The sequence below is a fragment of the Falco cherrug genome, chromosome 7 (genome assembly GCF_023634085.1).
Source record: "Falco cherrug isolate bFalChe1 chromosome 7, bFalChe1.pri, whole genome shotgun sequence".
NCBI classification, from domain to species: Eukaryota; Metazoa; Chordata; class Aves; order Falconiformes; family Falconidae; genus Falco; species Falco cherrug.
The window spans coordinates 43,751,578-43,776,137 of NC_073703.1; the positions used below are offsets into that span (position 1 = coordinate 43,751,578).

The 24,560-nt window shown below is 46.2% G+C and overlaps 1 protein-coding gene across 10 annotated transcripts in view; it reads left to right on the plus strand.

Moving 5' to 3' along the window:
- Positions 1-24,560, plus strand: part of FOXN3 (forkhead box N3) — a 211,968-nt gene that overhangs the window by 59,033 nt on the left and 128,375 nt on the right. For 5 of the 10 annotated variants that reach the window (XM_055716613.1, XM_055716618.1, XM_055716619.1 and 2 more), the window contains exons 1-2: positions 14,591-14,789; positions 17,636-18,192. In XM_055716613.1, the coding sequence (XP_055572588.1) occupies positions 17,650-18,192 (543 nt within the window). In that variant the 5' untranslated portion in view covers positions 14,591-14,789; positions 17,636-17,649. Of the gene's footprint in view, positions 1-14,590; positions 14,790-14,886; positions 15,034-15,868; positions 16,123-17,635; positions 18,193-24,560 lie in introns of those variants that run through there. The other 5 variants (XM_055716615.1, XM_055716616.1, XM_055716617.1 and 2 more) reach the window with 5 other exon arrangements.

Genomic DNA, 24,560 nt, shown 5'->3' on the forward strand with positions numbered 1-24,560 from the left:
AAGATCATTGAGTCCAGCCATAATGAATAGTTACAGAGAGGAGACAATCTAAGCATACAGGAAATGGACTCTGCAGAGGTGTGATTTGACAGTGGTTTCATCCTCTGGACTGGCTCAGGCCTCCATTGTGCTGTGTGTGCTCTCTTAGTCTCACAGAGCTGGGTGCATCCCTTTTGGGGATCGGTACCTCTAGGAGTAGGACCTAAACCAGTACTTGCAATGCACGGTCCTGAAATAATTCACAGAATAAACTGTATATTAGGGTGCGTTACCATCTCGTCCACCTGAGTTAGAAATTAAAAACAGAGCTATCAGAGGAGAGAGAGGCACTACATTTGGTTGTCTGCTTTGCCGTCTCCTACCAGCTGTGGAGCAGGATGGGTGCAGGACTAACAGCAGCCACAGGCAGTTTGGCCATACTGGTAATGACTGAGGCCCAAATATACCCAGGATCATGCTCATTTCTGTGCAGGACATTGCCCCTAGGCAAAACAAGTATCTTGTAAGATCTAGGGTTCTTGTAAGATCCCACTATAAGCGTGTGCTGTGTCAGCAGGGAGCGGCAGGCAAACCTTTAGGCAAGGCTTTAAGATGACAGTTTTGGAAGTACCTGAAGGCTGTAGCAATACTAACTTCACTGAAAGTCAATTGAAAGTCAGTGAGATTTAGGCTCTTAGATCTTTCCCTGCTTTTCTTATAAGTTACCATCAGTCCTTGAAAATCTAATATATTGGCTATGCCTCCATTGCACCATTCATCTGAGAATCTCTAACCAAAACTGCAAATATCTGTAATTCTGTAGTACCTTCTGAATTCTCTGTATTGACTTGAGTTTTGGGATGTTTACTGTATGAGTATATTGATTTAGGTTAATAGGAAAAATAACCTGGTCAGTAATAAAAGCTGATGACAAATCACTTTTACAGGAGTGTGGTTCAGGTTGGTGACAGGCAGTGCAAGGATGGAAAGATCCTGCAGGCAAAGGCCAGCAAGTCGGTATGAGCAGCTTGCGTGGCCAGTCCTGCATCACTGTTGCAAGGGAGAGTCCAAGGGAGAATTGCTTAGGGGAGAGCAGGGTCTCCTTGGGAGCTTGTGAATGAGTCAGCCTTAGCCATGTTACCCTCAGGTGACACAAGATACACCTGCCTGTTCTGCTGTATCTGCCTGTTAAGTAACAACTTGAATTTAAAGGGGCTGCTGTGACTGCTGTTGCAAGCCTTTGACACAAGTCCAGCAGAGTCCTCGCGCTTTGTCAGATAAGCAGGGTTCTTGCTTAGGTTACTCCTTCTCTGGGCTGCCTCTCATGGTGAGAGCAGCTGCAGGGTTGTGCCCTGGGAAAGAAAGTGATTCCTCACATCCAAGGAGGGTGCAATCAGAACAGCAGAGGTATCACCAACAGCAGTATGCTTCACCTATATCCCACGCTTATGGAGGAAAACATCAGTAGCTTATCCCATCCAGCTGTTGATATGGATCTGTACTGTTTTGCCTGAAGCAATTCTGTAGACTGCAGGGAAAAATATTAGTGATCCGCAGGAAAAACCAGGCTGCCTGATGTGGATGCAACGTTAGGCTTAGCCACAAGATGGGCAACAGTAGAATTTGTAACCAGAGTATGTTTTTTCTGGTCAGGCTCCTTGGGATACTAACTGATACTGTTCTAACTCAGTTTCTTGTCCTTGTGGTTTATAAGGCAAAAGAGCTTTTTTTCCCCTGTTAATTTCCTAAAGCACAGTGTATTGCTTTCCTGTTTTAAATAAAGCTCCTGCTCTATTTTTCACTCACATTATGAGTGAAAAATGACTTTATCCATCCTGGTGGCAGGACAGTAATTTGTTATGCTGCCAGCTGGAGGACCTGGATCAGAAACAAATTTGGGTTCCCAGGCCCCACGCCAGAAGAGCTGAGACATATTTTTGAGGTGATGTACTTGGACTCTAGGGGGAGATTGTTGACTGAACTGAGCTGCTTTCAAAAACATCCTGCCAGCTGAGCCACAAAACACAGCTTGTCTTTGCCTCAAAATGGACAGGTCTTATGCCTCGCACTGTGCACAGTGGTTAGGAAGTTCTCACAGAAGCTTAAAGTGCAGGTGAAGAAATCAGGGCACTTTGAGCGGAAATTTAAGTTCCTGCATTTATGTTCACCCATATTAGTTATTATTATTGCATCAATCCAAGCACAAGGAGGTAATGTATAGAGATGAATGCAGTTTGTTGGAGGTGGGCTTGCCCTTTTCACATGGGGACAGAGCTGAAACTTGAATAGAAGATGATGCAAGGCCATCGCTTCCCATATCACCACCCTGGACTCAACCTAGCCCCACGCCACTCTTTCAAAGTGCACTCTCTACCCCCTCCCCATAGCCCTTCTCACCATGCTCGATGGTCCTTCATCATCTCCCAGACCATCTCCACCTTGGTCATGCTCCTGCTGTCTTAGGCAGGTGCCAGGTGTAAACCAGAGGCTGCAGCTTGCACTGGAGCACCCCAAGAAGTTTGTAACTCTGAAGCTGCAGCTTTTTGAAAGGACTGAACTTGCATAGGGCCTGATCTGTTACAGCTTGTGTCTTGTGAGGTAGCATCTTCCAGCTGCTGTTCTCTCAGTGGATAAAGATATCGTCAGCTGGAATGATCTGCTTCCACATTTTCTGTGGACATATTAAGTGCTTGGAAAATCTCCAGGTACTTCAAGTGAGACTATAAAGGGAAAGCTACAGAATGAGACGGCAAGAAAAGCATGTTGTTAGGACCATTTTATTGAAAAAGAATACCCTTTTCTCTTGTCTGGGTAGACACAATATTGATAATTATGACTGTATGAGTAGATGGTTATTGATAGGTATGTTTGTGTATTACATTTTATTGTCTATGTATACCTGTAGTTACTTCAAAGAATGAAATACAGAATTAAATGTATTAGTAGTACTGTCTGAACAGTAAAAAGGCACTATAAAGTCAAGAGAAGTCTGCATAGACATGAGTCACATGTCCTAGATATGCAGTAATTATCATAACGCAAGAAACAGGGGTTTCAAGTAAAGCTATCAGATGGCAGGTTTAAAGCAAAGGAAGAACTTTTTTCACACAGTCAGTAGTTAAAACGTGGAACTCCTTGCTACAGGCTGTTGTTGATGCTGAAGCTTACATGAACCTTTTTAAGGCTGGTTGAAGAAAAAGTATCTTTGGGTTTATAGCACACCACAGCATCTGGACACATCTTTAGCTGAAGCTTTTAAGCAGCAGGTCTCTGGAAGTACAGGAGAATGCTGCAGAGTACCACTGTGCATTTGCGCTGCTCTTCCTTAGGATGTGGCTGGAACCAGGATGTGAGCAAGAGGAGCTTTGGTCTGACTGGCTTCTTCAATCCTGCAGTAAAGGCTAAATAGGGATGTGATAGGGACATAACGGGATAAATAAAGGTAGAGGGTTGGATGCTGATTTAGTTAGAACTGGTAAGTCCAAAGGTATAATCAAACAGTGCATGAGAGCAGCTTCAGCCCACTTCCCTAAGGACTCTGCAGGCAGTGGTATCACACTTCCCACTAAATAAGGCAAGTACAGGTGTAAATTTCCATCTGGACACTTTCAAGATCTTATTCCATTTGTCTGACCTATGAAAGAAGAAACTCTGCTCAAGTGGAACCTGTTAACTTCAGTAAGGAGCCCCTTCAGATACCTGACAACTAACATCCCAGTCTTGAAGAGACTTCAGCACATACGTGCCATGGCATGCATGCCCACACATGCCTCCCTGCACACATGTGCTTGCTCACTCATGGAGATCAGCTGCTTGAAAGGGGCCATTCTGCAAGTCCAGAGGGGTTTCCAGATGCCAGGTCAGTGTGTACAGGTGTGTTAGGAGAGCCATCAACAAAATCCAGTAAAAGTACTTAGTCCATCTCCAAATCCAGTGGTGTGCACTTAAGTGGCGAAATTTGCCTTATTGTCCTCGTTTCCCTGTTGTCTCTTGAACTTGGCTGATAAGCATGTTGATGCAGAGACAGTTGCTCTTCCTTTGCTTGCTCAGTACCTTACACCACAGGATCTTTCTTGGTCCACAGCTGTGGAGCACATACCAGGATTACTTTCCCAGAGCAGCTCATGTGCCAGGGACCCCTCCCTGTACTGGGTTTGTGGGGAGTCTCCAGACAGTGTCATTAGGCCCAATTGTAGTCCTGTGCTTCATGCGTGAGTGCAGTATGTCTCTGGATTCCTAAATCTAATGGGTGTGCATGAGAATCCAGAGTCAACCACGGCTGTATGAGTGTGCAATACCAGCGCTGTAGCAGAAGAGCAAGTAATAAGTTACTGATGGCAGTGCTTGTTCCAGACCATTTGTTTTGCCCTCTTCACTATTGCAGAAGTTGTGACAGTAGCCAGAAATAAATAAAAGTAAGGGTGATACATGTATTGTCTAAAAGTAAGGGTGATACATGTATTCTCTGGCCTCATCTGGCCAGCGCTTAGGGACTTTCTCACTCTGCAAAGCTGGGTTTTCCCACTGACTACTGTGTATTCACTGGAGTGTATAAATGTTAGCTTCCTTTGGATTAGGACCTGTGTGTGGTTATGGATGAGCAAAGAGGCAATTTCATATATAGGGAGGTAAGCATTATGCAATTCAAAGGGGCCACAACTTTTCCTTTGAGTCGAATATGTGAATTTTTGCTTTACGAACGTCTCAATTTGCTGATTTCTGGTAAGAAATACCTATACTTTCTTGTAACAGTATGACCATATCACAGAGGAGTCCAACCTTCCTGACAGGTGGACACACACTGAGGTCCTGAGAGCCATGAGATTAGTTTGGAGAGCCAAGAGGAAGGAGGAGTTGCAGGAGCAGTTTTTCAATACAAGTAACAGTTGCACATGGCTTTGGACTGGGCTGTTTTCCCTGGTACCAACATGATCTAGCTGCCTTCACCTCAGTGACATCAGCTAGCCCCAGAGTGGTGGTGAGGATTACCTGGCTGGCCAGTGCTGGCTGTGCGCCCTACCCATGTCATGGGAGTCTCACATGAATTTGCTGAGACCCTGTCTCAGGGCCCCCAGGTGACCTTTTAGGCCAAAGCCATCCAGGGCACCCTCAACAAGAGTAGTGGCATTGACCAGTCAAGAGATTCATTTGCAGTTGTAGCCAAGTGTTGGCTGTGTTGCACGCAGTTAAAAGCTGTGTGTCAGTTTGTTTGCTCATCCTCCCCCAGATCTGGCATTCCTCTGTTTTTGTAGCCAACTGTAGATTGTTTTTATTTGGACCAAATCATGCCTTGGAGCAAAACTGACATCACTGCTGGGCCTCGTTAGGGAAATGAGGAGCAGGGTGTGGGCAGTCAGCTACAGGAAGTGCTTCTGTTTCCCACCACTGAACTGGGAGGTGAACTCCACTTGCCAGGCAGGTTAGTGGGGTCCAGCATGTGACAGGGTTTCAAAGCAGCCTTTTGCCAACACCCTTTAGCTATGAGAGGCTCAGGAATCTTGTCAGGTGGAGAGTTTTTGATAAGTTAAGACTTGCATACTATGTGGTGTAGGCTGCTCCGTTGCTGTCTTGTGTTTGTCGGGGGATTTAGGTGGGTTTTTTTAATCACCATTTTAAAGAACAGTATGTCATGGTTTCAGCTGGGATAGAGTTAATTTTCTTCCTAGTAGCTGGTACTGCTGTGTTTTGTTTTTAGTATGAGAACAATGTTGATAGCACACTGAGGTTTTAGTTGTTGCTAAGTAGTGCTCACCCTAAGTAAAGCGCTTTTCAGTTTCCCATGCTCTGCCAGTGAGGAGGTGCACAAGAAGCTGGGAGGGAGCACAGCCAGGACAACTGACCCAAACTAGCCAAAAGGGTGTTCCATACCATAGAACATCATGCTCAGTGTATAAACTGGGGGGGGGGGGGGGGGGGGGGCACGCTGGCTGGGCATCTGTCAGTGTGGGGTAAGCAATTGTAATTATGCACCCCTTTTTTCTTTTGGATTTTATTTCTCTCTCTCTTTTTGTTGTCTCCCTTGTTGTTGTTTTTATTATTACTCTTCAACTTCAATACTTTATTTCAGTTATTAAACTGTTCTTATCTCGATCCATGGGTTTTACCTTTTCCTGATTCTCCTCCCGGTCCCACTGGGGGAGTGTGAGGGGAGTGAGCAAGTGGCTGTGTGGTACTTAGTTGCTGGCTGGGGTTAAACCACGACACAGTACTAACAGGGCAACAGGGTTTCTGTGTGTCTCATAAATTCAGAATCATGGATATAAATAAATGAAGACTAATCACATGGTTGTTGGTAGGTGGTAAAGTCCTTTTCTTCAAGTAGTGCAGAAGTTCCTACTCGGCTTGCTTACAGCATTTCCAGCTTGGGAGAAAGCAAGTGATTAGTGAAAATTGCAATGATTATTTCATTTGTAAACTTCCTTTCCTAGCCCCTTTTCTTCCATGTGTTTAGATATCGGTATGATGCTGCCTTATGTCTCCTACACTTTACCTTCTTTTATACCTTACACAGTGACTGGACTTTAGCAATATAATTCCTGGCTTTCCCTTTTATCTAGTTGTTTCCGACCTTTGGAATTGGATTGTGTAACCAGAGGTGCGAGTAACATTTTTCCACTGAACATCAGCCACATGTCATATAAAACACTGTCTTTAATGTTACTTTGTAGTTGCTACTTCAACATGCAAAGAGTTACTAAAGTTGTGAATATAGTGAGCAATTTATCTTCCAAAGAAAAGTATGGTTTGAAGAGAGCCAGTGCCTGTTCCAGCTACCCCAGCAGCAAACACCACCGCTCGTGCTGCTAACATTGAACTATAACCTGTCTCTTACTTTATACTAAATGGGATAACAAAATTAGTCTTAGAAATGGGTTATTCCTAAACATATCAAAAGCTTGTTTGGTCCAGCACCTAAAAAAGTGAAAGTGTTTTTTAAAGTCCTCTATTTTCATTTTGGCACACATCAGAGGTGTTCACAGAAATACCAGTAAGCACAGGCTCTGGAGATGGGCTGCTTCTCATTAAGCATGCACGTGCCGTTGTCTTCTTACTTCTTTAGGCCTGGCCTTCATTTTGAGGTCAGACTTCTAATTTTTGAAGAATGTAGTTTAAAGCTATTCATGGCACTTCATGATTACCTGCAACTACTAATGAAAAAGACTCGGCAACATAGAAATAAATAATGTAGCAGCTGCAGCTGCTTTAACTCTGGTAGAGGTAGTAAAAAAGAAGGCCTAAACATCATCTGAGCCAGTTTAATGAGGGGGTAGAAGCAAGTGAAGTGTCTGCTGATCACAAAAAGTTTTACAGGCAGAAGCCGACAACACAGGAGGCTCCAGATCCCTGTATTTAAAGTTTACTTTGCCATTTGTCTTGAGTGGGGTCAGTGTTGTACTGAATAATTTATAGGCAGCATGAATGAGCTCATTAGTCACCTTTTCAGAGCTTAAATGAGTTTTGTGGTTGTTATTACATGGGCCTTCTGTTCAACGGCATGGCAAAAGGATGGCTTGGCGGCTGCCTGGTTTGTGACAGGACAGCCCATCTCCTTCCAGCCTTGACTGGCCTTTGTATTCTACTGAAACCCCCACTCTGCTGCCCAGTGCTGGTCCAGTAACCTGCAGGCATTTTTCCAGTGATAGCTGTTGTTTGTTTGGTTGGTTTTTTGGTTTTTTTTGTGTGTGTGTGACATTTGGTTTGATATTGTGTTGTTTTCAAGTTGTATTTCCTTTGTACATTACAGAAGAAAATACTGAAGATTATGTGACAAGTGATGTGGAATAAGTAAAACTCTCTACCTGCATACAAGCAATAAATACAAGTGACTTTTCTCCTCAAATGTGCTTTATAATTTTGTTGTAGCCATAGCATTTTTTTGTCCTTGAAGTGCTTATGGAAGTGCTAAGCAGTGCTGGAACTAGCTGAACCTTAGAAGAAGACATATATCAATATTTACAGAACTGCAGATTTAAAGAAAAAAAAATTCCCAAGATTATTTCATAGTGCTTTGGCTACTGAGGCCCACTCCATCCTTGCGGTATCCTTGTGAGAAACCAGTGGAATGAGAAATTTGCCTGCAAAAAATGAGAGGTGTCAGATGCACTGTACTTCCCAGATCACTGAAGTTACCTGTTGCCAAAAAGACTGGAGAAGTGCCAAAAGACCCAGCATAAATTAATGCCTCAGTGGATAACTCAGCCCATAATCATAATGAACTTTTGTCACCACACAGAAGCCAAAAGCTGCTCGCAGGGAAACCCACCTCACGGGACATGAATGTGGCAGCTGGGGGGGGATAGTTCTCTGGCTGTAGCTGGCAACAGAAGTTGCTGCTAGGATGCAGGTAATTTAGGTGTGCTTTTTTTTCTGTGCCAGCTTTCCTCCTTCCTTCCCAAATCTCACTTCCCTGCTCTTCCCAGCAGCTGCTCTCTGGTTCAGCTGCGGAGCCTGCCTTGCCTGTGGCTGTGTAGGGGAGCATAGGACAGTGCAGAAGCTTTCTGCAGGTGCTACTGACTCATTTTAGTCCTTCCACTTGCAATTTTTGATTGCTTTCCATTCCTTGCTCCCTCATGCATTTGGTAGGCTGGTATGTAGTACTAAAAACACAGCAAAGGTAGAAGTCTGCTTAATCATTATATGACATTTTGCGTGTTTCCCAAAACCTGCATCCTCTTGGCATCCCTTTGCCAGCACACTGTAAATCAGCTGTGCTTGTGCTTCATCACTGCATCACCTCATACAGGTTCTTGTAGCTGTCTCTGTGTTGCCACAGTCTGGGAATCTGGACCCACATCTCACAGGATTTCCTTTGGGAACAGTGTTCAAGAAATATACAGGAAGAGTAGTGCTGAGTGGTGAGTAGAGGAAAGCACCCAGGAATATCCTGTGCTTCAAAGAGCTGGAAATCAAGCTGGGACACAGTACAGTTGTGGCTAGGAAATCCACCTGGCGCAAGCAAATGGTCTGAGGAGAATAATTAGCAAATGGTATTTAAGTGTCACTCCCCGAGATCCTCAGTTGATGAGATGTGAACACAAAACTTCACAACCTGTGAGGTCCTGTTGCAACTTAATTTTGCATGCATAGAGACACAAATAAATTATAAACTCCTGAAGTCTTTGATGAAATGAACAGCTTGTATTCAGGAAAGCTGAGGTGGGACTTGAGTTGTCCAGAAAGAATTTTGTCTTAGTTTTAGAAATTCAATTTGGCAATACAGTTTTGGAACTTTATTAAAAACCCTTGCTTCTCCATTATAGTTTTTCCCAAAACTTGTGATCTTTACTTCTGTGCAGTGTTGGCTGCTGCTTTTCCTCCACCTTGCTTTTAGGAACAAAAATACCGTTGATTTCTGGTTCTGCTGATTACTGCAAAGTTTGACTTCACCTGCCAAATAGTGAATACTAATGTTGAGATAACTCCAGGCCACATTTTGTGGCATTACACCTGTACAATAGATAGCCGGGTCTGCACCACATCCCAGTTCTTTTTTCAGCCTTCTCAGATACTGCAACAATACCAGAAATACTGGCTTGTATTGCAACTGATGTACCAGCAGTGTTAAGTTAGGTGTGATTTCAAACCAATACAGCCTTTATAGCAGAAGACTCCAGTAAAGATACGTTTATCCCAGCAACGTTTTGCTTTCCGTGTGCTGCACTACTGAAGTAAGATGCACTGGCAGAAGCTTCCCTTTACCAGTATAAGCTAGGTTTGTGCTTGTGGTGCTCATAAGTTGGTGTGATTATCACCATAAGCATCTCTCATATGGACCTGTTTTAACAAATGTATGTAGGACGAACTAACATGCATGGTACTGTCCTCCCACGGCACTCATGTACAGAAACACACTTGCTGGTAGCTTGTCAGCTGTATATAATTTTAGCACTAAGTATACTCATTTTCTTAGAAGCTGCAAGCGTTACTACAATAACATTGTGAATGTGCATACATTATTTTATAAAGGAACTATTTCATAAAAACGCTGGGGTTTATTGTGAGAAATTCATTACATTTTAGCCTGTGAAACTGAAATGCTGTAGACACTTTTGTTTGCTCACACTTCTGATAAAGCTCTGTATCAGTGCTCTTTTTCTCAATGTCTGTTTCTGTTGGGTTTTGCCAGGTGAGGCAAATGAGAAACTGAGGAGTAATTAAATGAAAGGTTGAGAAAATGCTCTGTAAATCTGATTCCATGGTCTCAAGTGAATAATCAAAAGATAGATCTCCTATCAGTAAGCTGGAGTAATCTGGGCCTTCACTGCATGTGCAGCTTCTATCTTCAGCTAGTGCTTGGGGTGGGAGAAGAAAGGGGAGCACATGCTTGTAAGAGGCGTGGGGCAGGACGGCAGGGTGTGATGGCACTCAGAGCTGCTGTGAGGCAGGAGCTGCTCTTTTTCATGGGAGCGAGGTGCTGTTAGTCAGCCTGTTAGGTGTTACCTCTGGGTGAGGCAGAGACTCTGGCTGTTCAGGTGGGAATTCAGATACAGCTGTTTCTCTGCCCCAAAAGTGGCCATAGTGCAAGTAACAAAACCAGGCTGTGGTTAAAAATAAAAAAAGTGTTGATACTGCAGGTTCTTTATGAGGGACTGGAGAAGAATGTTGGGAACAGGCGTTGTGAAAGAGGAAACGGGCAAACACAGATTGTATTCATGATTTAGTTTGATGAAGGTGTTCGATGTGCTTCTGCTCTGTACAAGATTAAATCCATTGCCTCAGAGGAAACATAAGTTTAGAAATAGCAAGACTGATGGGAGATGCCAGTCATTCTGCGTTGGAGGAAGACTGGGAACAAAACAAAATGGACAGTAAATGGTGTTAGAGCCTGAGATATGTCCCCATGTGAGGGTCTGATCACTGATCACAAGGGGCAGCAGCCCTGTCCACTTCAGTCTGAAAGGTACTTAGCACATCAGGACCCTTTCAGAATTGGGGAGGTTTTTGGGTACAGCTGCATGTCAAATTATAAATCGTAATGAGCAAGCTTAGTTGGCAAACTAGCAGCAGACTTCAGGGAAGAAATTTGACTCCAATGTAAAGAGAATAAACATTGACAAGGATGCCAGTCAATGAGGACATTGTAATTGGAGATCAGGTTAGGAATGGGTCTTAAAGGTGAGGGTAAGAAGTGCAGGTCTGTTGAATGGTGAGACTGGTGAGGTCAGAGGGCAGAACACAGAAATATTTAGCAAGGTTATGTGGCATGGTCATACTACTAGCAAAGAAATATGTTCCCAGCAGAGATGAAGGGGGAAAGAAGAGCTCTGGAGGGTTGGTAAGAGCCCATGACCCTTGCTGTGCTGTGTGCTGGGTGGCTTTTGGGAGGTTATCAGGGATTCCAATCTAGAGGAGGATAAGAGATAAAGGAGTATGGGGAGATGGCTGGGAGTCCTCATTAAATAAGATACTGCAACATCTGCAGTTGCTATTCTGAAATCTGAGTGGAAAGATTAGACTGTTGTATATTAGCCCACAAGGCTAAAGTGCACTGTTGGTACTTGTAATCGGCCTTCAGTACAGCAAATACTTTGGTCTTGATGTACAAACAGTTTTCATCTGTCAGTGTTGCAAATCTTTTGCTAAATGAGTTAGTACTATTCCTGTCCTAGAAATGGGGAAATCAACACCCAAAGAAATTTGGTGGCTTGCCGAAGATTACAGTGAGTTGTTACTTGATGGCCATATGTTAGATGTTCTGATGCCGCTATAGTCTCTAAGCCAGCAGTTAATGATCTTTCAGGGGTGCTGTGTGAGGCTATATTCTCCTTTCTTAAAGTAGCCATATTAAGTATTCCAGTAAAGGGTCAGAAGAAGCTGGGGAACAGTCTTCCCAAGAGGCAACATATCAGTGTTTACCTTGCTGCGTGTGTTTTACTGCTCTGCAAGTCAGCAGCTCCAGTTGCTGCGGAGCTCAGGAATGAGGGGGAACCAGCAAGAGGCTGCCCTGCACTGCTGCCTCTCACAGGGCACCTCAGTGGGGAGCCCTGTGCCAGTCCTCTGAGCTGAGCCGGCACGCAGTCTGTCCCCCCACTCTCCTAGGCTTTGGCATCACCTGCTGCTGCCCCTGCACTCGATCATGCTGGCTTTTCTGTCTACATAGCAAATCACTGTAATCCTTACTGTGCACTCTGGGGAAACCTGCCCACCACAGAAAAGGTATAAAACTCTGGAACTGATATTACTCCACAAATATTGATGAAGAATTTTGCCACTAGTTTTGAACAGAACTGAGCTGTGTACCTGAATAGGATATGTACATAATGTATTCAATGTGTAGTATTCTTTGCGTACTACCCTGCCTCTCATGAGGCTTCCCCCTTCTCACTTCAGAAATACTTCTCATTAGCTGAATTCTTGGTAGTCTGTTCTAAGACACTTGACTTTTACAAGTGATGATAAATGCAATAAATCTCCTTGCTTGCCGATAAAGAGACATGTTGATTCACTCAGAAAAACGTCTGAAGCATTTGGAGTAAATGGGGGTGGGTGGAGTTATGACTTGGTAATTTAGTTTGGGTTTGAAACCAAACGGCCATGAGATAAGAACTGTGTAAACTAATGGTCTGCTGACTGTTGGAGTGTTAGGGCTGGTGGAGTCACAGGGCAGGGTTACCAGTGGGTAAGGATGGTACTCAGCTTCATGATAGGTATTCTTCCCATTCTCCAGTCCAGCTGCTGGCTTCTTGGAAATATGCAAGAATGTGAAACAGCAGTTCACTGGGTAGGGGAGGGGAAGCTATCGGCAAAAGAAGGTCTTAGCGAGTTATGACAGGAATTTCTAGTTTGAGAGAATCAACGAAATGCTTTTCAGCTCTGCACTTTGAGAATGAGGTAGTTGCCACTCTTGTCTAAAAATGTGAATTTCACAAGTGTCAAGAGAGATTAAGAAAGGTAACCAGTTCTTTTGGAAATGACCAAGTACAGACACAGACATGCAGGAGGATACAGTGGTGATACTGGTTAAGTGGGATAATATCGACTGTGTGGGCCAGCACAGAATTCCTGCAAGGTCTTGAGACAGTTGTCAGAACTTTTCTAAATAAAACACTAAAACGCTTTTCTTCTTGACTTAGGGATAATTACAGTGTCCAGAGCTTCATTGGAAAGGATCTACCAATATACCTGTATTTTTAACTCATTTTATGTTGTTTATACATTTCTGCAGTAGACCTTTTCTATATGGAAAGGAAAATTACTTTTGAAATATGCTAAATCTGCAACCCTTGTTTACCTGGAGTGGAGAAACCTAGGTTCTTATGGATCAGCTACAAATCAATTTCATGTACTTGTTTTGCAGGTGGACAGCCATACCGTAATTGTGTGCTATGTATTGCTGAAGCTGCTTGAGATTAAGCATGTTGCATATGGGAGACTGTACGTTTACTTAGTGCTGTCTAGACTGGGCAACTTTTTTTAAAAAATCAAGTTAGTCCCCTCCAATTAATTTAACTGATGGTAAGGGGTTTTTTACTCAAGTTAATACTAGTTATGTCAAGGTATGGTAGCAGAGAAGAGAACGCACCATTCTTCCTCCTTTCTTAAAGCAAATTTTCTTTGACAAAAGAAAGAAACTGGTTTATTTCCTCGGTAGTTATTGCAGATTTCTGCAACACGGTTCTTTACTGCACGACGTGGAGACAGCCCCTCGGCAGAGGCCACAGCTCCATGACCCACGGAGGCAGCAGCAGGGACCCCCGCCATCACCCCCGGCTGCTGCTGGCCGCAGGCGCCCCCCGCCCCGCAGGGACATGGCAGCAGGACGTGCGGGCGTGTGCGAAACCGCCTGGCGGGCTCCGTTAGTACCGCTCGGGTCGTGTGCCCTCGGTGGGCTTGCAGGTCTTCTCTCCTCGGCAGGAGCTAGCCGTCTGCTGGGAGACGTGCAGGACGGAGCATGGCGTTTCTGCGCTGGAAGATGTCTCCCTGCTCCTCTGGAGCGGGGAGGGAGGGAGCAGGCAGGCTCCGGTGTGTCCGTCAGTGGACTTCTGGGGCTCGGCGGTGCCTTCCGTGGCGACCGCGTAGTTTATTGCAGTGTAGCCGGGGCCGGTGTGGCCGGGCCTCCTGTCACCAGCGGCCGTCACGCCACGGGTCGGGGGAGAGACTCGTACAAGTGGGAGCGCCGCTGCCGCCGGCGAGGGCCGGCAGCGCTGTCACTTCGCTCCACACCGGAGGCTGTTCCCCGGGCGCTCCCCGCCTCCCTCGAACGCCCGCCCGCCGCCGACAAACGCCGTCGGCCCGGCGCGACCCCGACGCCGCTAGGCCCGCGGCGCCCTCCCGCCTCCGAGGCCGCTCCGCGCCGTGTCGCCGGGCGGGGGGGGCCGGGGCGGGCGCGCCCGCGGCAGGAGGCACATCCGAGCGGCTGGCGGCGGCCGCGGTCGCGGCGGTGGCGGCGGGCCGGGGTCCCCGCGGCCTGCCGTGAGGCGTGCCGCCCGCGCCGCGCCCTCCCCCACCGCCGGCGGCCCTCCCTTCCGCGGCTTCTCCCGTCTCGGCTGGCCCAGCCCACGTTTTCCCTCTCTCCCCTCCCTCCCTGGTCATGTGTCGCCTTTTTTGTTTGCAGTGGAAACAATTTCTCGCTCTTCGGCTCGCACCGACGCGGACCGCTGCCCGTCGAGAGCGCGGGGCGGGCGGGGGGGCGGGCGGCGGCCGGGCCCCATGCTGGCGGCGGTGCCCCCGGCGCCGGGACCCCCGCGGCACCCTCGGGGCTCGGGCTGAGGCGGGGGGCGCGCGATGCCCGGCTCCATCAGATGAAAGTTTGCGCCAGAGCCATGAAGGGACCGCGGTGAAACCACCGCCGCCCCCCTCCCCCCCGCCAGGTAAGTTGTTGTTGTTCGCGGGGATTGCGCAAGGCGCTGGCGCGCCCGCCCGGGGGGCGGTGCGGTCCCGCCCGGCCCGGCCCCGCGGCCGCTCCGCGCCACAACTTGGCCAGGAGTTGGTGCGTGGCCGCGGCGTGCGCGCCGCCGCGTCCCCGCCGAGCCCGGCCGGCCGCGCCGCGGGGCCGAGCCGCGGGGCCGCCTGCGGGCCGAGGTGGTCCCGCCGGGGCTTCCGGGAGCTGCTCGGGTAAGGACTTTGGAATAGGCACGCACACGCACGTACGGATGAGAAAGAGGCTTCATGGGGCGCCGCTGGGCGCGCGGCGGGCCGCGAGCGGCGGGGCGGGCGCGGGCAGAAGTTGCTTTCCCGGCGCGGCGGGGCCGGCGAGGGCCGGTGACATCTGGCCGGCATTGGAGGTATGCGCGCCGCCGGCCGCCCTCGCCCGCCCAGCCGGAGCAGTCCCGGTCTCCTAGCAACGCCATTGATTGGCTGCGGCGGCGGCCAATGGGCGTCTGCCTCTACCTCCCCTTCCCGCCTCCCCCCCCTCCGTGCGACAAGTACGGTGGGAACGCTGCGGGGGGGGGCGCACCGAGCCGCCCCCACCGGGCTCGCTCGCCCCCGCCGGGCCGCGGGTGAGGCGGGCGGGCTGCAGCGTACATATGTGGCGGGGCGCTCGCAGTTGGCAGCGGATTAAAAATGTTCTCCCAACTGCGGGCTCTCATGTGACCGGCACTCCTTTGTCTGGCGGCGGGGCGCCGCGGCAGCCGCCACGGGCCTCCCTCACAGCCCCCGCGCACGCCCACCGCCCGCAGTCGCGCCGGGCCCCGCCGCCCAGGCCCACGGCCCCGGGTGCCCCTCCCGCCCGCGGCGGCCCTGCTGGGACCGCGCTGCGGGCGGGCGCCGCCGGCTCTTCTTGCAGGCACCGGCCGCCGGCCCGAGGGGGCTCCCTGAGGCCGCGGCCGCGCAGTCACCACCGGCAGCCGCGAGGGCCCCTGCCAGGGGAGGGGAAAAAAAGAAATAAGGGGGGGGGGGGGGGAAGGAAAAAGGAAAAAGGGGTGGTATGATACTGCCCTTTGGGAGGGTACTGGCAAATAAGCAAATTAAACAGAAAGAGAGCAGCATGTTGTCATAGCGACAGTGCAATTAAATTACTTTACTGTCAGCCATCATATAATTTTCCTGTTTAGAAGCTCATGGGACGTAACTTCCATTTGAAGTCAAAGTTGAGCTTGCGGCATAGGTAGGCGATGCCGGTGCCCCTGGATCCTGGCAGTACTCATGTTTACCTTCTGGCTGTGCTGGACACTGTTTTGAAAGCTAGGAAGTGAGACCTACGTAAGTTTGGCCTCCCAGTGTTTATATCTGCCTCGGTATTTTTTCCTCTTCCAGATACTTGTGCAAAGCCACACGTGTTTGCTGAGCTTGTTGGGTGATGATGTGCGTTAATGGGCTTCTGCATAAAAGTTCTGTGTGTTATTTTTTAGTAATGGCTGCTTTGGTGTTAAGTGTTTGTGGAAAGACCCGAGGAACTTTCCTTTTTCTTTTTTGCCCTTTTGTAACAACTAAAATGAAGTCCATCGTTTCTCTTTACCAGAATGGCTGTCTTGCTCTTTTTTTTTTTTTTTCTTCCTGTAAATAGCTGGGTCATTCTGTTGTTGCCTGTAGTTTTTTTGCTGTTCTTTGACAGTATTGACTGTGTGACTGCATGACTTAAGGGAGCTGTTGAGTTTGTTTTAGATACGGGGAATCATTTTATTCTGGTCCAGCGTTTGTGCCAAAAGTTTTGTCATTTTTAAACCTGTTATTAACTCCTTCCAGTTTTTATTTCACTGCTGTTCACATCTCCAGACCTAAATTCTGGCAGGTTTACTGTATGGAGAAGCTAAGGGAGCATGCCTCCTGCTTCTGAAGTAGAATTGGGCTTCTCTTTGCTTCTTTTGAGTTGGGCAGGCACCCAAGTTCACCCAGCTTCTGAAGGGCTCAGGTCCTCATGAATATTACCACTTGCAGGTGTAATCCTGGGGGCTTGCTTGCTGGTGTGGTACCCTTGGTACCCTTGACAGCTTGTCCCAGTTCGCCCGGGCCACTGCCAAGCATCACAGCACTCTTTCTGACTCTTTTCTACCATGTGTGAAATACAGTTCAGTTTATGTTAAAATCTCTGTTTAGGTACAAAGTGCTTCATTTCTCTGGTGCTTGTTTCTCTGTGTCTTGGCCCAGGTCCCAAAACTACCATGCGTTGCTTTCCCTCCTCCCTTCTCTCACCCTTGCTGGTTTTGAAGTTCTGCTATCATTTCTGAGTTCTGTTGCAACTGGGACTGTAGTCAGATTGGGTGCTTGCCTGACTCAGCCTTTAGCCAGAGTAATTTTAATCACGGTGCTGTTGTATTGTCCTTAAAAGTGAAACAGCTGAACTTAATCTGAAGCAACTGGCCTTAAGCCCCTCTATTTTATATTTTATTTTTTAAATGTGGGTTGTTGTTTTTTTTTTTTTACATGCTTACTAAAGTGATACAGTCGGAGTATTCAATGATTATATACATGTATTCATCGCTGAAGGGATATATCTTTAGGATTTCCTGTGCGTGGCTTCATGTACATGCAGAACTGAGGTGTGTTGGGATTATCATATTCCATTGACTGAAATTTCTTCCCTTGTCCTGACTTTAGATTATTTTACTCAACAGTTGTGGATAAGTGTTTATGTGAGTCTGTCATTTTTAATACAGATGGCAAAAGGCCAAGTGACCAGTTAGGGAAAAGCTGACAAAATGTTATGCAGCATCTTTCTATGAGTTAACTTTTCTCTCTGTTTCTTTCTCCCATTCCTTTGGATTCATTCTCCTAGGAGCTGCTGTCTAAATGGGTCCAGTCATGCCTCCCAGTAAGAAGCCAGAGGGCTCAGGAATTAGCGTTCCCAGCGGATTGAGCCAACGTTACCAAGACAGCGATCTATCAAAGGCGCTTCATGATGACGAGGACCTAGATTTCTCTTTGCCTGCCATCAGATTAGATAAAGGGGCCATGGAAGATGAAGAATTAACTAATTTGAACTGGTTACACGAGAGCAAGAACTTGCTGAAAAGCTTTGGGGACTCGGTGTTAAGGAGCGTGAGCCCTGTTCAGGACATTGGTGATGACACGCCGCCATCTCCTGCCCACTCTGACATGCCCTACGATGCCAAGCAGAACCCCAACTGCAAACCTCCTTATTCCTTTAGCTGCCTCATATTTATGGCCATTGAGGACTCGCCAACCAAAAGACTGCCTGTAAAGGATATATACAACTGGATCTTGGAACACTTTCCGTATTTTGCAAACGCGCCCACTGGATGGAAAAATTCTGTGAGACATAATCTATCCTTGAATAAGTGTTTTAAGAAAGTGGACAAAGACAGAAGTCAGGTAAGTTTGGAACTATGGAAACCTATCTGGCTCTGAAAATACTCACTTGCTAAGCCCAAAACATGTCTGTGAACAGTGAAATGCAGAATATGCAATGCTGTCTCTGCTAATGTAGCTCATTAAATTCAGAGAGCCAACATTTCTTCAGCATGGTTCATTCTGATTTTATTAAATTCATTGTCTAGACATCTGTAAGAAAGTACTCGGGGTGTGTGTGTGTTTTTTCTTTTCCCCCCAGCTGGTGTCTTCATACATAGTGGTTAAATATTGTTTTTAGTTATCATGCTGTGGTAATGGTTTCCAGCTATACTAGATGAATGTAATCATGTTATAAATAGGCTGCTTGCTGTTCTTGGCTTATACAAATGTATAGTGAAAGGGTATGCCTTATGTAACAGTCCAATGCTTTTTCTCTGGTCTGTGTTGTAATCTGAAAAAAACCTTTTTTTCTCTTAAACAAACAGAAGTAGTTCTGACTTCTGGTGATGAAGCTTCATTGCTAGAGAATCTCTTCAAAGAGAGGAGATAGGTCTGGCATCGCCATTCAATGAAATTTCAGTCGTTCTCTCCCTTGGCTCATATAGCTTCTGTGACTGGTGTGGTGGCAGAAGCCTGGGGAGCACGTTCTTGCTTTTGGATCTCTGTCGTTGTCGCCTGGTTTCATTGCTGAATTCTCAACAGCTTCTGCAGGAAGGGGCTGTGTGCAAGGGAATGGGGAAGCGAGCTGAGTGGTGGAGGCACTCCTTTGCATAGCCTTCTACTATGTCAATCTGCCTGGGAGTGGGTATCAGTTTCCAAAGGAGACAGTCTCAAGAAGCGGTGGGCTGGATGAATCTTTGGCTAAGTACGAGTCTACTGATAAAAATATCAACTTGCAGTTTAATTTCACAGGCCTTCTCACAGGTTAGTGAAATAAATAGTGGGTAAAATCACATCACCGAGTGCCAGTCTCTAAAATTGGCCAGAGATCAGGAAGCAGACATTTTCTCCTGGCAGAAACAATAGATGCACACACTTCTGTATTTCAGTGAAGTAAATCCTGTGGTTGTCTTGTAACTGGTTACCCTGAAACTAGACTTCTGTTGGTGGTGCTGTTCTCCCTATTTTGTGTGTGATTTAACTTTAAATACCGTGGAGTAGGAGCTCAAGTAACTCTAGAGGTAGTCATACATGACCCTAAACTAGCAACTTTTCATTTTAGATTGCTTAACTTTCTTTAGTCTGGAGCTTTCCTTTTTCAAATGACTGATGCCTTTTATCTTTTTTTTTTCTTTTTCTTTTCTCTTTTCTTGCTTTTTCCCCCCAAATGTTATTCCCTAGAATCCACTGTCCACATATAGCTGATCAAACGGTATGTTGGTATTTTTATACGTTAATTACTGTGGAAGATTGTGTGTGAGATTAAAAAACCCGTTCCTGAGCTGGATCTTGTTTTGTGTAAACCAGAGTCTTCAATTCTTGTTTGGAAGTGAGACTATAGCAACAAATGGCACATCAGACTTCATGATACTCTCCCAGACCATAAGAAACCTTCACACAAAACACTTAAAGAAACCCAAAATACTGTAACCAGCAAGGCATGTGTTCAGCATTGCCATTTGTGTTTAGTTCTATCCCTCTTCCTCTGTTTACATGTTGACTATTTAGATTACAGTTTCCTTCCTGTGAGGACCTTGTCTTCATGTCTATCTGTCAAATATCCGGCAGTCTGCTGAGCTCGTATGAACAATACCACGACGTGCTGCTTCTCCACAGGGAAGTGGCGGAGCACAATGCATGACTAGTCACCTACGTCTTGAATTCGTGATTAGAGCCATGGTTACATAGCTAGACAGCAAGGTGTTGTGGGAGGCCTTGCCTGTATGAATAACGAGGTGGGGTTTTATTCATTCCTGGAAAATCTCAGGTTATGAGAAAGCCTCTCCAGGAGATGGAAGAAATTCTAGTAACTGCAGGTAGCCAGCATTAAGGTGAATGAGATGAGAATATCAAACATAAAATGCACCAAGGCAGGCCATTTAAATCCCCTGCTGGGTTTTTCTCGTGTCCTGGCCAAAGGACGTGGCAGACAGAGTCCCGAGTGCAGAATTGGCGCTTGGTCAGAGTTGCTGAATCAGGTGCTTGACAGCTAATTGTAGACTTGGAAAGCTGTAAATGTCAACTGCTGGCTTTGAAAATACCTTCATGTGTGTGCACACACACACTTGGGGTTGACTCGAGTACCTAGCAGCTAGCATCTCTGCTGTTCATAAGGAATGTGGCCATCTGAAGGGTTTTCTGTCTGGAGGACTTTGCTCTGTAAGGAATCATTTCATGCCACTTCTTCCCCCTTGCAGCCAGATTCTGCAAATTGCAGGTTTGGGGTCTGCCTGTCTTGCTGTTCTTAAGTGGAAAAAAAAAATAGTAGCATTTAGCAAATGGCATGTTATAAAATGCTAACAAGATAGGTTCTGAAACATGTACAGTATGGGGGGGAAGGAGTTGATCAGTGCTGGGAATTGCAGGCATTTGCCGTTGATGTGCATTGACACGTGAAAAGCTAGAAGCTTTTTCTCTCATAGTTGTGCTTTCCAGTGTTTTTGTAGCCTTTCAGTTACCGTTTTTCTAAAAAAAGTTCTGCTGAACACTTGATTCTTTTCAGAATTCCCTCTGCATAGTAATTTTCTCAATCTTGGGTTCCACTAATTTATATTCTGGGGTTAAATATGTATTTAATAGTATGTAGCTTTTTCTGCCTGCATATGAACGCTTGCATTTCCTGATGTGAGATCCTTGTAACAGAAGGGGGAAAAGAAGGAAAAAAAAAAAAAAAAAAAAGACTTAAAGGGCTGTGTGTCTTTAGTTTCTGACTTGCCCTGTCCTGGTGCTTTTAGGTCTGTTGTGGAACGCCAGGAAAATACATTTTTCTCCTCAGATTTGTTTATGCACTGCTGCTATTCCACTTCAGCTGCAGTGCCATCAGGCTTACCTGGCAATCTGACAGTGACTGTTCATGTAACTTTGCGATGGGGCTGAGACCCGGGATTGAGACAGAGAGCCAGGCTGAGACCCTGGATTGAGACAGAGAGCCAGGCTGAAGAGGGAAAACGCTGAGCCCTTGATTGTACAAACCTCTTTGCATTGAGCTCAGCAGTTTAATAATAGTTGGTTAGAGTATGAAGTGTCACGTGATGAGGAGTAGATGAGGAGTTCCCTGCCTTTGTTTATACTGCCAGACCTGTGAATTCAGTCATCCACATTAATCCTATTGTGAATGTACAGATCTAAATGTCCTCTAGTGTGTGTCCCATTTAGTACAGCCAGTTAGCCCATGACTTCCCTGACTTCCCTACCATCTGGTCCTTGGCTATAGAGAGGAATTTTTCTTGTATATGTGTCTCCATAGCAACGAGTTTGCAGTTGATATGGAAAGTAAGCAGTTGCCCTAGCAACGGAGTTACTGATGTGGCAGCTTCTCTGCTTGCAGGGAAAGGGCTAAGCTAGTTCAGACCCATTATGTAGGTTTGCTGTAATTATAGCTGCGCCCACTAGTGCTGCTCTCGCTAAGGGTCTGTTGAAAATTTTTGTGACAAGCCCCAATTTTTTTCCCCCTTGAAGATTTGTTTCAGTTGTGTAGGGATTCCTGCTTTGAACAGAGGTTGGTAAGATACATGATATGTCTGTGCCTTTTAGGAATGCAAACTTTCTCGATCATTATTATCAAATGAGTGGATGAGGGGAAAGGATGTTTGACATCATGGACTTCTCTGCAATTTTTTTTCTCTCAGTGGGCAGCCCACGGTTATAGAAGCTGGGGCTCTTGTCCCATGCTCCTTTCTGCTGCTCTGCTGTCTTTTCCCCGGTCTGTGCTTCTTTGGGCATCCATCATATCAAGAGGATTCCTCTTTGTGTCTGCTCTGCGTTGTCTGAGATGGGGAGACACACACATGCTCCTGGCTGTGTGCATGCTGAAGAAACTCATGTGTCTCAAACATTTGTTTGGCACTTGTGCTAAGAGACGTCTTAATAAAAATGTAATGAGGGTAAAGGATATGTTTATGGTGATGGGAGAAGAAAATTCTCCTCCCTTGATGTGGAAGTTATTCTTAGAAGTACATGGTCCATAACTGGGTCATGGAGAGCCAGCCAGGCTCCTCCTCTGTCTGGAGCAGGCTCCGAGATCTGAGGACTCCTGAGTGGTCCTTGGGTTCTGTGAGAGCTGACGTCCAACTTGTCCTAGTCCAACACACTGCCTCTGGTAACGCTCTGCCAGGGCACCTGATAAGAGCCATGGGGGGACCCTTTGGGCACAGGAGAGTTTTCAGGACTCCCTCCTGCCAACGTCTTTCCTCTGATGTGATAATGTCTGGGCATTTGACAGGTAAAACCCTGCAGAAAGATAAGTACTAGTTGGAGTGAGAGGAAAAGGAGCCTGCTTGTTCTTGCTTAGAATCTCCAAATCCAGTCTGCATCTATACACAAAAACAAGGGACCAGGGGCCCTGTCCTCCCTCTTTTAATGGTGCTATTCAAGAAGACCTCCCGGGAAAGGTCAGTGGCAGCCTGGGGATAGAAATTACCCACTCTGGTTTTGATGTTATCACCTAGACTGACCCAAATAACACAAGCATCAGAATTTCACTGTGTTCATAACATCTGGTGGAGCTAAAGTGTAAAATAATAATAATAATAATAAAAAATCCCAAAACTCCTCAGATTCATGTTAAAGACTTCAGATGATGTTGACTCCATTAGTGCACTAATGTCTTAAATAAGCTAGTCCAACTTAATTTGCCAAATTATTAAAAGGAGATGTGTTTTTAAGCTGGAATTCATGTAGTTTAGCTTGAAATCCATTTTCTTGTACTCCAGTCTGTCATACTAGAGCTCTGTAGTATCAGAAATCTTCTCATCAAATCGGTATGTAGAGGAATGAGGGTCATCTCATTCCAGAGCAATCATAAAAGTCTTTAGAACCATACTGTAAAATGTGGTTTCCAGGTACCAGACAATTTGTGGAAAGGTTTTCTTGAACCGTTTTAGTTTTACTTTTGAAGTGAAAACCCAAGAAATTATACAGAATATTAAAATAATAGATTTTGTAAAGCTGAGCATGGAAATAACACGCTTCCATTCCCCTGGCTTGTAGCTGGTGACTTTACATTAGAGCTTACTCTTTGCAGTGGAGTCTGCCTGTATTAACAGGTTTTGAGCTGTCCAAAGCATTAATCAGTTCTTTTTCAAGTAATGAGGAAGAGCTGGCAATATCTGACAATAACCTTATATGTTGAAGGTATTTACATTATCTTGCTCTTGGTTAAGGTAGCCCGTGGGCAGGTGGCCTGCTGGGTAGCTGTGGTGACTTATCAGAGGGGGTTGGTTAAATAAAATGGATAACTGTTGGTGTCTGTGCTAACCCACAGCAAAGATGGTACTGCATTAAGCAGCATTGAATAACCCAGACAGGAAAGTCAGGAGTGAGCTGCTCTTTCATTGGGCTTGGGCTCTGGTAGGGTTGATGAGTCTGTTTTTCAGCTGTGATCAGAACTCAGAACTGTTGCTCCTGGATGTTTGCTCCAGCACCATCTTGGTGTGAGAATTTTTTGTGTTTCTGTGACAAACCATGGATCTGTTTGGAGATCTGATCTGGCTGGATTTTTCTCTCTCTCTTTTTTTTTTTTTTTTTTTTAAATTCTTGAGTTGCTCTTCAGCTTAATTCCCTGATTCAGGTCACAGTGTAGTCCAACAAACAGTTGTACTGACACACAGGGAGTAGATCATGGGGAGGCTGGGGAATATCTCTGGTTGGGATTGTAAGGAGGCAAGTCATTCCTGACAGGAGAAAGGCCTGATAGAGGCTGGCAGCTGCAGGGAGAGGTGGTACATGATGGCTTGGTGTGGTAATGGATGTGGTCCCTACCACAAGTTAAAGGCTAGGGTGAAATGAGAAAAAAAAATTAAATACAATGGCAGGCTTTCTTCTGCTGGAGATGTTTCTTTCAGTTTTCCCCTAGGAGCAGGACTGTGCTATTTGTTGTTCCAGTGGCCTGTGTTAGTGGCTCTTCGTGGTGTTTTACAGCTGATTTAAAATGATCAAAATCTGAGCTGCCATCACTGGGCATAGTCCCTGCCCAACCTGGCTGCCTGTTCCTTTCCTGGGGGATTGAACTGATCTGGAGCTGTACTGCCAGCCCCTCTTTAGCTCATACTGGCATGTGTGTCACCGTGCAGTGAGTGGGCTGAGAACTATTTGTGTTAATTTTAATTTGGGTTATTTTTCAGTGGGCTAATTTAGTTGGATTCATTTTCATCTCCCTGCTTAACTCATGGTTACTGTGGTCAGAGAACCACTAGTGTCGGCACAGGCTGCGGGCTCAACTCCATTTAATC